At 42.2% G+C, this 13750-nt stretch overlaps 4 protein-coding genes across 7 annotated transcripts; 2 read left to right on the top strand and 2 right to left on the bottom strand.

Moving 5' to 3' along the window:
* Positions 1-2049: 2049 nt before the first annotated feature.
* Positions 2050-4289, bottom strand: LOC1274661 (aprataxin and PNK-like factor). Of its 2 annotated transcripts, none has more exons than XM_003436785.2 (3): positions 3973-4289; positions 2973-3897; positions 2050-2394 (listed from the first exon to the last, which is right to left on the bottom strand). In XM_003436785.2, the coding sequence occupies exons 1-3, from the start codon at positions 4066-4068 to the stop codon at positions 2381-2383; spliced, it is 1035 nt and encodes a 344-aa protein (XP_003436833.1). In that variant the 5' UTR covers positions 4069-4289; the 3' UTR covers positions 2050-2380. The 2 variants fall into 2 exon arrangements, with proteins under 2 accessions (XP_003436833.1, XP_313815.4); XM_313815.6 differs by having other exon boundaries at positions 2050-2380.
* A 767-nt stretch (positions 4290-5056) lies between these two features.
* On the top strand, positions 5057-7204 carry LOC1274660 (uncharacterized). Its single transcript, XM_313814.4, has 4 exons — positions 5057-5239; positions 5321-6544; positions 6835-6903; positions 6966-7204. Exons 1-4 carry the CDS (start codon positions 5207-5209, stop codon positions 7005-7007), a joined length of 1368 nt encoding a protein of 455 aa, XP_313814.3. The 5' UTR covers positions 5057-5206; the 3' UTR covers positions 7008-7204.
* LOC1274659 (guanine nucleotide-binding protein-like 3 homolog) lies at positions 7124-9282 on the bottom strand. Its single transcript, XM_313813.6, has 2 exons — positions 9115-9282; positions 7124-9049 (listed from the first exon to the last, which is right to left on the bottom strand). The coding sequence occupies exons 1-2, from the start codon at positions 9134-9136 to the stop codon at positions 7284-7286; spliced, it is 1788 nt and encodes a 595-aa protein (XP_313813.5). The 5' UTR covers positions 9137-9282; the 3' UTR covers positions 7124-7283.
* Positions 9283-11348: 2066 nt separating this feature from the next.
* On the top strand, positions 11349-13205 carry LOC1274658 (4-hydroxybenzoate polyprenyltransferase, mitochondrial). Of its 3 annotated transcripts, none has more exons than XM_003436784.2 (3): positions 11349-11429; positions 11486-12716; positions 12794-13205. In XM_003436784.2, exons 2-3 carry the CDS (start codon positions 11616-11618, stop codon positions 13007-13009), a joined length of 1317 nt encoding a protein of 438 aa, XP_003436832.2. In that variant the 5' UTR covers positions 11349-11429; positions 11486-11615; the 3' UTR covers positions 13010-13205. The 3 variants fall into 3 exon arrangements, with proteins under 3 accessions (XP_003436832.2, XP_313812.6, XP_061504581.1); XM_313812.6 differs by having other exon boundaries at positions 11367-11413; XM_061648597.1 differs by having other exon boundaries at positions 11406-11424.
* Positions 13206-13750: the final 545 nt, after the last annotated feature.

Genomic DNA, 13750 nt, shown 5'->3' with positions numbered 1-13750 from the left:
TATTTTAGATAGCCGATCGCTGCATTGTCAACATTCGACAAGATTCTCGGAAGATTCTTAAACTGATTTTGTGCCGATTCTACAAACGTTGAGAACGTAGATTTTTCAAAAGCATGAGAAAAGAAGAGCGTTGAGAAACTAAGTGATTATTAGTAATGGGTGTTTCAGGAAAAAATGTTGGACTGTGGCATTTGGATCTAACCATTTTTGCATTCTCACAAAGTGTCTTCTTTCAGTGTTCCCCCTGAATAAAAAAAGTGTCCTTTTTCTTTTGTTTCTTACTGTAATCTAATCGGAACGATCAACTTGCATACAACCATCAGAAGCTGGCGTCGAAGATGCAGTGGACAAATTGGTGCTAACTGTAACACCCAAATTACCATATTCAACAGAATCGATACCTCGCTTCATGCTCTCTTCCAGAAGAGAAGCAATCTCCTTTCTCATGTGTCCATGTATTAATGCGTTTATCTCTTTCCGTATGTTCTCTATTTCTTTATCAAATTCCTCCTTGATATGAATAATCCTAGATTCCATAGCATTAGAAAAAATTCCATCCAAATTAATGTCACCATCACCTTCCATACACTTTACTACATTCATGCAATTCTCACACTTAGACAAAACATTCTGCGACTCAATCACTCAATCACCAAACGAGCGGCAATCTAATTGGGAGGTGTGCAGTCACGGTTAAATGTGCCGCATCCACCAACACACCTAATTGGGTCATCGCAGACCCATACGGATTTGGAGCATTTTACACACTCCATCCAACTGCACTATATAACACTCAATGATTACTACATTTTCAAAAATCTTACTCCTTCACATACCCTTTGACCGCATGCAATATTACACTGAAATGAAATTTCACCATAAAATCATGCATTAACTACGGAGCAACACAACACAACAGCGTTCACTGACTACTACACGCACAGGGATGTGTGTGCGTGTGTGTCTATATCATTTGGCGACAAGTGACTGTTTGAAAGCACCACAAAGTTCCACGAGCAAATAATCAATTTTAAAGTAAATTTCCGATGCAGGTCTGCAAACCCCCATCATCAGCTCACGATTTTCATCGCGAAAAGGGCTCTAGGTACACTACACTGAGACCACTACAAAATTTAAGAAAGTGTCCGGTATTCAACAGTCGGAAGTCCTTTCCCGTAACTTGTACGCTAAGTACGACGGATATCACTATTTCGTCATTATGATTGTCTAATCCAATTGGTCAGTCATTTTTCGCACTCAATCCTTCTTCACGATGCAGTATCTCTGGATACGACGGATTCAAAAGTGGGCAGTTTCAATGGTTCTGCAATGTAATTGGCATCCCACATACTCCTAGTGCGCTATACCACGCGCAATCGAATGACAATGCGTAGACGCTGCCTCAAACTCTGCCAGGAGAGGGTAGGAAAACATGAAAGCTCGACCACGCTGGAGCACATGCAGACATTTCTTTTCGTGCATATATCGAGTGACCTCAAATCACATAGAATACAAAAAAAATACAAAAAGGGTGCAAAAAACTGTATTTTTCTAACCTATATGTTCCTCAATGTGTCCTATAACATCTTGTCCCAGATTTTAAGCAAACTTATCCCATGTGCTTCAATTTTAGTTGATTCCAATAAAAACTATTCCAACTATTCCAATTAAACAAAATGTAAGATCAAATACTTTTTTTCATTTAAAAATAAAGCTTGTGTGATTATAACAGTTTCTCAAAGTGAGAAAACCTTACGATGGCCATTGGGTTTAATCGCATTGCGATAATTACTGCACAATATATCCACCTTAAAATAACCACTCCTCTTCATTAAAACAAATCAATATCTTTTCACAGTTTCTTCGCCTTATTTTTTTAATGTTGGTTATATCAAAGAATAAAGTCAAGTGATACGGCTAACTAGGCGGTTCTTACGAGAAATAAAAGAAATTAAAAAAATAACGAAGGGCGTGCCGGTTGTTAAGCACGAGAATATACTTGCAACATACATAGCGCACAGTATTATACGAAACGGAATACCGAAAACATGAGGTAATATTCTTTATTTTCTTCGTTTTACTTAAATAACATTTCCCGTCTCCCCGTTCGGCCTGACAGACATGTAACAAAGTTATGGCAAATCCTCCAGATAAGCGTTTGCGCAGAGTTAACAATCTAGGCCGCTATCATTATCGCCCTCTGCACTGTCACCATCGTCACTCTCATCATACATATGTCCCGGAATATACTCGTCTGACGAGCTATCATCAAAATCGGGATCAGATTCGTACGGATATTCATCGTTATCAGACATATTGTCATCGGGCTGCTGCAGTCTTGGTCCACCGGGGCGCAAAGGTCTGCGCAACAAATCCGCATCTAAAAGTACAAATCTGAACAAAATCAATTCGATCTGAAAAACAGGCACCCTCCATACTATAGTTTATTTAATTAGTCGAAGATCGAAGACTCGAAAATAATTAAAACCATTAATACACCAGAAAATCATTCAATTGTTATTGATTAACAGCAATTATTTGATACATATATTAACTACTGTCTAAATTGCACGACTCATATTTCAACGATTGCATATTATTTCTCCTTCTTTCTACGCGGTATGCCAGTCTATGTAAGATTTCTTGACTTATTAGTACTACGTAACCGGATAGTAGTGAAAGACGTTACAACGAGAGGACGGTTTAGATGACAATCGACTCTTTCCGAGCATATAAGAACCGACGTGTGTTAGCCGAATAGAAAACCGGGACACCACGATTATAAATAATAGCATAGATAATGTAGTGTATAGAACTGATAACGAACCACACCCACAATTGCGATTGTTACATCAAAAAATCTTTAAACTTTTTCGGCAAAATAATTGAACGATTTGAACGTCTTTTATGCATGGTGTCATCCGGAAAGTTGGATGGTCCAAGCACATTACTTAAATCGGTGTCATACTTACTCGGGTCTGGATGATCAAATTCGCGGAAATGCTGCGGATTTCGTCTGTAACATCGTGCACCAAACGGACACAGCGGTGATCCCGGAGGAGGTGGAGGAAAGTTCGGTCTTCTGTAATCCAAATCGCCCGGATGAGCGTAGAGTGTCCGATGATCTTGACCTGCACGGTAGCATCGTATTCCGAAATCACAGGATGGGCGTAATACACCGGGGTTAGCAACTACTGGGGAGACGGTGGCAGGTAGTCCCGCTATCGCTACCAATCCGTCTGGGTCAGGTTTAATCGATACTGGGTGCAAACTTCTGCCTGTCAGCAAACAAACATCATTAGCCATTGGGCCCCCGTTGCTTCCCTTCGCATCTGGGTCGGGTTTGATCTGAACTTGCGAACTAGTGCTACCTGATGGTAACGCATCAGGATCCGGTTTAATCTGAACGGGTGTAGTTGTTACGGTTTCTGTCGAGCTGCTGTCGGGAACCATCATTTCTTCAGCATCGGTTGAATGGTTTGCCGGGAGGGGATGGGATGAAGTCGATGGTTCGGAGTTATTATCTGCACATTCTATCCGTAGCCTTTTTGATTGATCTTCAGATTGTTCAGCATCGTGTTTGCGTTTGGATGGCGTAGCATCCTCCATTGTGGAATTTAGATTTTCAGCTTCAATCGGCATCTCTGTGGGAGGTGTATCAGTTTCAGATGTATCTTCGCCTACCTCAAACCAAACGCCGTCCACAATAAGTTTAAACTTGTCGCCAATTTCTAGCAGAATGCTTTCGTCCTTCTTCAACGTATAATCAGTGGCCCCGTCCTTTTTCCGGCAAAATATCGGATTGATGTGTAGTGACTCGAGGCGTAGCAAGAGCTTGCTGCCTTTCAATTCTGATGCGATGCGGCCATGCGTCCGAGACACTCGTTTATCATCGCACTAAAATGATAGAGGAAACTTCAGTAGCAATCTACGGCAAAGTTACCATTTCCCACGATACCATGGTACACTCACCTCTAGAAACTTCCCGCGACCAATTTCTTGACCACTCTCGGGGACAGCTTTTTGCGTATGCTTTATAGTATCGATTATTACCAACTTTTTCATCATCAGGCTGATTTCACTTGATTTTACATGAAATTACGAGGATAAGCGTTGAAGCGCGCGCGTTTTGTTTACGATTCATTTGCGTGTTTACTTTATTTGACGCATGCGACGTAAGAACTTGACATTTGTGGCCATTGTCCATTGTGATGGACAATTCGCGTTCTCAAAGCATTTTCACCGAACAATCACAATTACTTTGATCTGTTCTAACTTATTCTTAGATAAAAAATAAAATTATTTAAATGAAATCAATTTTTGCTATTTTATTCACTTTCATAAAGTTTTAAATTTATTTATTAATCTTGATTTCGCTGTCAAATGGTTGCTGAATGTCAGCAGCACCCTGTGGAAATACTAAACAAATCCAACAGATCTGACTGTGCGTCTAGACGTATCGTGACAATTTAACGCCGTGAAACGTGAATAAGTAGCGAAAAATCTACATGACTGAAACATTTGACGCCTACAAGTATGTATCCAACGGCATCACGTCCCAATAGACATTTTCGAGTACGAATAATTGGAAATTCGAACAAATTCCCTTAAGCTGGAGCCTTAAGTTTCCCTTAAACTGCACCAGTTTAAGGGAATTCAGAAAAATTCATTTAAAATCCACTGTGATGCGGCTTTTTCGTAACTTTCTTGTAGATTCGCTCGAAAATGATGTTTCCTATCGTTATAGTTGGTTCCCATTTTATACTTAAATAATATCCATTTTTATAACATAACGTCACAAAAAATTAGCTTTTGTTTTAAATCAAAATAAACCATATCTCTGAATAAAAAAAAAATCTCTGACCTCTGCGGCATCGTCCATCGATAGAGAAACGTCTAATTTATGAACACACCAAATCTTGGCGCTTTCAACACACTTGATCCCACACAAATCCACAATTTCAAGCGTATCGAGTACTAATCGAGCAGATATGGTAAAACAATTTGTCATCAATGTCATCAATTTTGGCTTCACGCTTCACGATGCGACGCTATTTGGCGGAATGTCTGGTTGCACGGTGACAGTTAACGAAGCAATCTCGATTTCTGTGAAATGGCATGTTTTTGTTTTTCATTGAAACATTTATCATATTCGAGATAAAACATACCAGTTCCTCTGTTCGCTTGTACATCAGCGCAGTTCAGAATGGCAGCCTCGCAATTAGTTGAAAAGCTAAAGGTGCCCTAATTGTCCATATTGCACAATGTCTGCAATTACGGTTTTCGTGCTGATGATATCTGATTGATTCCTTTCTTCCAGTTTGGTGAAAAGTACATTTTGGCAAACATCGTAGTACTGCCATTAGACAAGGCACCGGCTAGGGTTGCACTGAAATCCGATGCCACATTACCGGTTCCTCGATTCCCCAAACCATATAGCAAAGAATGTGAATTTGCAGCCCGAAACAAATTCCTCACGGGCGATTTGTGGGAGTCGTTTGTCTACCGAAAGCTGTACGATTTGTTACAGAATAATATGGCGGAACATGGTTCTGAAATCTGTCCACCTAATGCGCTTAACAAGGAGTATCTTTTGAACTGTGTAGAACGTCCATACCTGCAGATGAAATACTCATTTCGGGATACAAACTACCGCAACGATTTAAACATGTTCTTCGAAGAGAGGGCCGGAAATTTGCACAATTGCTGTATCTACGTTGAGATCAGTGATATAGGGCGTACTCTATGTGACAAGGTTGTGGATCGTGATAGGACTATACTTCGCTTGCTAAAAGAAATTAATGAGCTAAAGAGAGGGATCACTAACATCAATTCAAACGCCAAGACGCCCGCTGGCAGCAGCAAAAGTTTGCCTGCTCAAATAGAAGAGTATCATCCGGAGCCGGTTAAAAAGAGAATCAGAAGCGCCGATGAAGAGTACGTTCCTGAGAATGGTGCATCATCAGGTGTTAAGCGAATGTATAAACCGTCAAGAATAGTCGATGGTCATAAACCAAATAGCGCATCAGAACCCGATCCCTACACACCGGAAACGACCGACACGCAGGTTAAGGTATCCTACACGCCAACATCAAGCCCTCAGAACAAAGTGGAGTCCCACAATACCCCATCTTCCAGAGCAGTTAAAGTGGATAAAAGCCTGTTCGGACCGGACGACGCCGAAGAGTATGATCCGGCAAATCCAAAACCTTCTCCCGGAAAGCAAACGAAGAACGATAGCGAGAAGGACATGTTCTCCGATAGCGACCATCAACACTCACCAAATGGTCACGAAGCGACGGATCCTAAGCCTAATCGCACCTCGGCGTATACTGCGAAACGGGAAGTTTTACCGCGAAGCAGCAAACAAAGTGTACGCGATTTGGATAATGAAAGCTCGGAAGAGATTGAAAGACGTAAAGCGAAGACGACGGACAAAACGAATGTACCTACTAAGGAAGAGGGCAACAAAAAAGCACTTTTTAAACTAAAAAAAGGCATTAACCGAAAAACGGTCCCGAAAAAGGAAGTCGGGGAGGCAGAGTAACATAGAAAAACTAACAGAAATAGCAAGGCGAAGGTGAAAAGACTTTCAAACAACAGAAGGTGCCTGTAAGTACATATATATACATCTTAATCGTTTGATTATGTTTTAAATTACTTTCATTACTCTTATAGCAATTGTACGAGTCGGTCGTAACAAGAAATATTACATTACGGCATATATTTTTATAAAACTGCTCGGTAGTGGATTTCTTCCATCGGCGACGCTAAGTTTGCCGCTGTCGGTAGCATATTGGATGAGGACCAGACCAGTGGCGATGCTACAATTAGTGGAAAAAGTATTTTGTGTCACACGAGTTTGTGGAAGATGAATTTGTGCCACATCAACAGCGAGGAAAGGTATGTCACAACAATAATGCGTGTGCAACAAATACTTACCAAAATACGTCTTATCATTTCAGTATACCGATTGTTTTGTTACATTTTCGCTACTGATGGAATAGGGATAATGTTTTGTCGGGAGATGGCCTTAGCATTATGAGTATTAAAAACAGAAAAAATGTTCCTTACGTTCCTTTCCATCACTTCATTTTGAAATACCATGAATAGTCTGTGTAGGTCCTTTGACATTGGTCTTTTTTATTGAATATACATTACCTTTTTTGCAAGTAATACAGATATAGTACTTATAAAACGAAAAGATATTGTGTATTTCTGTTCAGGATTCAACGAAAGAAGAATAGCATCCTGTATTGTGTTATGATTGGGTGTGCTTTGCTTTAGTCTTCCATACCATAATCATCATCGAAATCGTAGGCTTCCTTCTCTTCCTTTACTTCATCGGGAGAGCTGGCCTGCTTGTTTTGTAGTTTTTTACGTTTTTTCATTTCTTGCTTCAAATTTCGATTGGCCGTTTGATTGCCCTCCAGCAAGAACATTGGGTCTTTGCGGAAGCGTTTCTCTTCTTCAGCGTAATCATTCACCTTTCGTTTGCGGGATCTCCCATCTCCGGTTTTGCCATCCATGGCATCGTCTCGCTCAATAATCGTGCCCTCATTTGTTAGCTGCGATAGCTGGTCGCTCTTTGCCAACCGCATGTGCACTGGGCCGCCAGTGTCAACTTCCATCGTGAGAATGTCCTCCTTTTTAATAGCCACTTTCATACCTTCCGCGTCCTTCACATCGAAACTGGCCTCATACTGACTGCCGAGCTGCTGCACTAAAGCATCGAGCTGTTGATCCAGATCCAACCCGGGCACATCGTCCGAAGGTGATACGAGCTGCGCGTCAAGATGCACCTCATCCGCATTATCCTCCGGAGGTTGTGTGCAATATTTGATTTTGCCGTTATTCCAATCCTCAATCAGGCACCGGGCTGCCTTCTTTACGTCGGGTACACCCTTCTTCGCCAACGCACCCATGCGGACCGCTTTCTTTGCCAGAAATTCGTCCGTCGAATGAAACTCGCTGATGTCATACAGCTTGCAGAAGTACATCATCGTTCCACGCTTGAGAATGTCGTTGGCCAGCGGGAATGGGTCCTGAATTTCGGTCACTCTTTGCGCGTTCTTCAGTGCAAAATATTTGTTGTGGTCTTGGTCCTTCGGACGCTGAAATACGATGCCCGGGCTGTCGAGTAGCTTCACATGCGAATCAATCTGCACTTCCTGCATCTGCCTTGTGACGCCCGGTCTAGCACCAACCATGCAGGCACGTTTGCGCTTCAGCGAGTTGACCAGCGAACTTTTACCCACATTCGGAAGACCAACCACACCGACACGGATAGAAGTGCGAATGTTATCATTACGGCAGTAGTTTGCCAACAGTTCCTTCAGTAAATCCGCCCCAATACAGGGAGAGCATTCTAAAGTTTTGGCGGCTTTAAACTTTTTGTGGCCAATGTTGGATTTTTGCGACTGCGTTGTCGCCTTGAAGGGTATGACGGGACCAGAACGACGCAAATATTTCATCCACCTTTCCAAATTATCGCGTGGCACCAGGTCCGCCTTGTTGAGGATCAACACCAACCGCTTCTGTCCCGGTGCCTCACGAACAATCTTTGCCACCTCGGCGCACCGTGTACCGAGCGGATCGCGAGCATCAACCACTTCCAGCACGACATCTGCGGCATCAACAACCTTCTTAAACTCCTTGAAGTATGCTTTCAGGGAGTTTTCCTTGCCTCCGTTCATTACGTTTGCATATTCATCTTCCTCGGCCGCTTCAGGGCTGAATTGATCCTGGCGCTTCTCCGCATCAGCCACCATCGATTGAAGGGTCTTGGAGCGTAACTCTTCTTGACGCTGTGCCTTCTGCCGCTCCCGCTCCTTCTGACGCAGTTCCTCCTGCTTTTGCTTGAACTCTTCGACCTCCTCAAGCACTTCCTTTTTGAAAGGACAGATGTTGGGCACTTGGATTAGTTTCTGCTTTTTGCTCTTCAATTTCGGCAACTTCTTCGCTTCCTTCGCCTTCTTGCGTTTGTTCTCGGCAATCTTCTTGATTACCTTGTACCGCAAGGATGCTTTCTGTCGCTTCGATTTACGACCTAGTAGAAAGTTGTGAGACGAATTAGCTTTATGTGTACAATATACATATGATGCACATTCTTACATTTCATCGCTTTCAGTGCCATTTTTGCGGATTTGGACTATTGAAACACTTTAATTTAGGTTTTATTAGAGTTACACCACTACACCACGTTTTTCTTTCACCCAAAAAGAAAACACCCGGTCAAAACATGTCACTAACGTCAAACTGTTGAAGCACATGGAATCAGTGTGGCCAGATTATTTTGGCGGTTTTCGGTAGGCGCATCAAAATTTTATCGGTAGTTTTCGGTAGGTTAAAACTCGAAACTTAACTCGAGTTGAAAGAAGTGAAAGTGAAAGAAGTGTTAAGCGTGATGGGGGTGGGGGGCGGGGTCACTAATGAGCAAAATTAAAGTTCCATTTCAAAAGAATATGCATCCTTTACTTAGGATATGGATTAGATTTGGTTCAGCGGTTACACAAATGAAGGTCTTTCTGAAGTGTTGATCTGAAAATGGTACTAGGAATTCTAAACCAAAGAATAACTAAGATGCTCATTCTTTTTTCGCAGTGGTGGCAAGTTCTTTTTCTTGGGGCTCCAAGCGACCGCTTCCCAAGCGCCACAGATTAAGCTTAAACGACTGGAAAATTGAATATCCATAGAAAAAAATGAAAGCTTCACAGCTTCATCATGACCTATATAGCCTTATAACTTTCCAAGCAAAAATCTATATGAATGGTCGTGTGGTCAGATACGTGGGTATCAACACCAACGACCATTACTCAAATCTCACTTGCTTCAGTGCTGGTGGTTTCCGTTGGAGTTTAGTATTTAAACAATCGTATCGCCGTTCTAGTTCTAGCGATGCATAACTTCAATGCGAAACCATACAACAGTACAGAGGAAATGAGAAAGCTCTCCTCCAAGCGAGGAAGCTCAACTGGTTGGGGTATCCCACCAACAGAGAGCGCCACCAGCTTTTTCGCTATTTTTAGAATGCATGAGTCGTTTGCCGTCTGCTAAACGAAGTCTTTCTATATTCCGTTTAGGTAGAGAACTTGAGTCGTTTAGAAGCCGTTTAGTGGTCGTTTAGTGGATTTGTGGCACTTGGGTATGAACATTAAATTTTAACGGATAAAAAGTGCCAGGCAAACAAACGTGCATCAGCGCGTTAAGTAACAAATGTGGTTAATTTTATGTTTTGCACATTTACACATTTATTGCACGAATTACATAATAAATAATAACACAAAACACAATACAATGAAGTACGGGGGCCGCGCGCACGAGCCGCACCGTGAGCCCTACCGGGAGCCCTGCTCGACCGGTAGCCTGATACACACTCCTGCGTTAGGTGCGCTCTGCACACACTTAGCGCGTATCGCTAAGTGCGGCGTGGTAGTGTGCGTGAGCGCAGTGTCGATTCCTGGATGTCGACCAGCAGCAGCGCAACTGCTACGGCGAATCCAGGGCTCGGCACATCTATCCACAACAGTTAACAATCCTTGAAATAGCATCCCAAGCGCCACAGATTAAGCTTAAACGACTGAAAAATCAAATATCTGTGATTTTCGGTAGGATAGATGGAAAAACGGTAGTTTTAGGGCGGTCATCTGTGAATCGGTAGGCACATAAAAAATCGGTAGGAATACAGTCTGTTCCCGAGTTACCCGGTTCTCGACTTACTCGGATTCGGAGATACGCGGTTTTCGAAATTTGACAGACCTTATGTCAAAACAGTACAATTTGCTTCAAATTCGGTAAAATTTTCATTTTTGCTTACAAATTGAAACCGCTTAAAAGCCAGAAATATTAGAATTTTTCACACAAATCATATCAAATAAATGATAAAGTGTATAAAAGTACTAAATTTAAATTAGTACTAAATTTAAAAATTCTGAGTATTGAATAGTATTTTTATTCAAAAAATGATAAATTCGACATACGCGGATATCCGAGTTACGCGGATTCGCCGGGAACGCATAAACCGCGTAACACGGGAACAGACTGTACAGATAAATCGGTATTTCTGGTCACTCTGCATGGAATTTCTTCGTTCAGATTGACAGGTGAGTTTATGACAGTGTGTGCTGTCGTGAAGTTTTAATTAAAAAAAAATGTTTTAGCTTTCGTAAAATAATCCGAACAAATACCATGTTCGAGGGGAAAAAAAACCTTAAAACTCAATCGGATACAATTATTAAATATTGATTTATTGAGGAACGTCTCGTGATTTTATAATAGTTTGTTTCCTAGATAAATCGATGGTGAGAAATGTATGGTGAGGAAGAACCGGTGAATCACATATTGTACTGCAAATATCTTGGTAAAGCATAGCTTATTGTTGTGGTTATACGCACTTTGGTCATCCATCAGTCACGTAATTTTCTCGTGGTGTATTGCAAAATATTATTCTTTTCAGTTCTAGTTCATTAATTCTACGCTCTTTTAGGCTCTGCAAATGAAATCGTGCTGAATATCATGTCGAAATAATGTGAAATATAAACGTGTGGCATGTGCATTATCATCCTGTCCTTAAATCACGACATTTGAAAACGACCGGCGCCAATTCTTCGAAGGCCATGATAGGAAGAAGCGTGTGGAGAGGAGGAGTAGGCAGCAGCATCACCTTCTTCCATGGCTGGCCGTGGAGCAGACACTCACATGTAGTGCGACCGATGTACCCGAAACGAACCATATGTTTCCCGCTTAGTCGAAACATAACGCTGTTTCCGATACGGCTACCGGCAAGGCCAGTTGCGGGGAGAAGATTTCCATACACAACCAATCTTGGTCATAAACTTATGCTGCATCCACGCGAGGTGGAATCGATACCAAATAACATCAGCGTGCTCAATGTTCGGAGCATTGCAAGTGATAATAGCGATAAAACGCGGACTACACGGTTGGAGCGAAAAGAAGCGCGAACATGGCAGCAACAAATCTCGCCTTACGCGAGGTTAATGCGTATCGATAGGCCCATCGGTTCGTGGTTACTCTTTTGGCCATGTGGTTGGAGTATTGCGCTTAGTGCTCCGGCAGGATGTTGGCCGGATCCGATGATGCTTGGCCTGTTCGGCGTTGGAGCTTTCGTGATGCGTGGTGCTGGCTGCACGATAAACGATCTATGGGACCGTGACATAGATGCAAAGGTCGAACGTACACGAAACCGACCGCTCGTATCGGGAGAGATCGCCCCATTCGATGCAGTCGTGTTCCTGGCGGGCCAGCTGGGGGTAGGATTGTTGGTGCTGCTCCAATTAAATTGGTACTCTATCTTGTTAGGCGCTAGCTCCTTGGGCCTAGTCATAGTTTATCCTTTGATGAAGCGTGTCACCTATTGGCCGCAATTGATGCTTGGAGCTACCTTCAATTGGGGTGCTTTGCTTGGCTGGAGCGCAACGCAAGGTTCGGTCGAGTGGTCCGCGTGTTTGCCACTTTACGTTGCCGGAGTATGCTGGACAATCGTGTACGATACAATATACGCCCATCAGGACAAGGTGGATGATTTGATAATAGGAATCAAATCAACAGCGCTACGATTTGGAGATAAAACGAAACTGTGGCTTAGCGGTTTTACGGCAGCCATGATTGGTAACCTGCTAACCGCTGGACTGGTGTGTGATCAAACATGGCCATATTATACCTCGATTGGACTCATTGGAGCCCACTTAGCTCACCAGGTAGGCATATTTGGGGCTTAGGGGTGTGGCTGTTGAATCAAAAAGAATAATTATTAACATAATATATTACATTTCAGATTCACTCTCTAAATATTCACAATCCCAAGGATTGCGCCACCAAATTCATTTCGAACCATCAAGTTGGATTCCTACTGTTCCTTGGAATCGTCCTAGGAACGCTGTACAAAAAGAATAGCGAAGATCGAACAAAGGGCTCGGTAACCGGTAGCAGTAGCAATCCCAGTGGTCAGTTGAGTGCCACTGTTACCAGCGCAAGAAATATCGTCGTATAAGGCGATAGCTTTTCTGTATACCTCGTAAGCAGCGGCCTCCACAACATGATACACCAGGTGCTCTCATTGAAAATTTTGATTCTGCCCAAAATGATGTTGAACAGTCACCAATACAAAGGTGGTCATAATGTTCGGAGGGTATTGCTAGCAAGACTTGTTTAAATTCAATACAGTACCAATATCGCATTAAGAATAATTTGTGTTGTTTTTTTCAGTATTGTTTCGGTGTGCAACATTTAATTAAGAGTGTTTGATTTTTTTATACAATTTTACATTGGATTTGATTATTTGCAGAATTAAATTGCAGCATAAAACTGGGTAGCCGTGGTAAAAGCCTCAACAACATAGCAACATGTCCGTTCTGAGTTCCATCCCCGCACCAAACCAAACCACATAAATGGGGTGGTCTGTTCTGGTATAGGTACATGAAGTCACTGATTACCCATTGCATGAGGTGCATACCCAGAATCAAAAAAAAAAAACGATTGTTGCTCCAAAAATAGAAAGAAATAATAATGAACAACAATTCTATAATGTAATAGCGAACTCCTGGCGTAACGTCCTAGATGGACCACGTAGCTGAATTAGTACGGGGGACAATTCATATGAGACATGAACCCTTGACGGGCATGTTGTACGAGTTGGATGAGATGACAGGACCTCCCCAGCAAAGTTCATCATCATCAATTTATTGACTTCTGGGGAACCAAAGCATTATAAAACGTATTTCGTTTGAGAATT

Source organism: Anopheles gambiae, chromosome 2 (genome assembly GCF_943734735.2).
Source record: "Anopheles gambiae chromosome 2, idAnoGambNW_F1_1, whole genome shotgun sequence".
Taxonomy (NCBI): Eukaryota; Metazoa; Arthropoda; class Insecta; order Diptera; family Culicidae; genus Anopheles; species Anopheles gambiae.
The sequence above is the reverse complement of the archived record's forward strand: the minus strand, read 5'-3'. Positions and strand labels throughout refer to the sequence as shown.

Coding starts and splice junctions, on each gene's coding strand:
- LOC1274661 (XM_313815.6), bottom strand. CDS start 4,068: ATGATGAAAAAGTTGGTAATAATCGATACTATAAAGCATACGCAAAAA. Junction 3,898..3,972: donor GTCGCGGGAAGTTTCTAGAG/GTGAGTGTACCA, acceptor CTATCATTTTAG/TGCGATGATAAACGAGTGTC. Junction 2,381..2,972: donor ATTTGATCATCCAGACCCGA/GTAAGTATGACA, acceptor TTGTACTTTTAG/ATGCGGATTTGTTGCGCAGA.
- LOC1274660 (XM_313814.4), top strand. CDS start 5,207: ATGGCAGCCTCGCAATTAGTTGAAAAGCTAAAG. Junction 5,240..5,320: donor AATTAGTTGAAAAGCTAAAG/GTGCCCTAATTG, acceptor CCTTTCTTCCAG/TTTGGTGAAAAGTACATTTT. Junction 6,904..6,965: donor CACATCAACAGCGAGGAAAG/GTATGTCACAAC, acceptor TTATCATTTCAG/TATACCGATTGTTTTGTTAC.
- LOC1274659 (XM_313813.6), bottom strand. CDS start 9,136: ATGGCACTGAAAGCGATGAAAT. Junction 9,050..9,114: donor GGCACTGAAAGCGATGAAAT/GTAAGAATGTGC, acceptor ACTTTCTACTAG/GTCGTAAATCGAAGCGACAG.
- LOC1274658 (XM_003436784.2), top strand. CDS start 11,616: ATGATAGGAAGAAGCGTGTGGAGAGGAGGAGTAGGCAGCAGCATCACC. Junction 12,717..12,793: donor GAGCCCACTTAGCTCACCAG/GTAGGCATATTT, acceptor ATTACATTTCAG/ATTCACTCTCTAAATATTCA.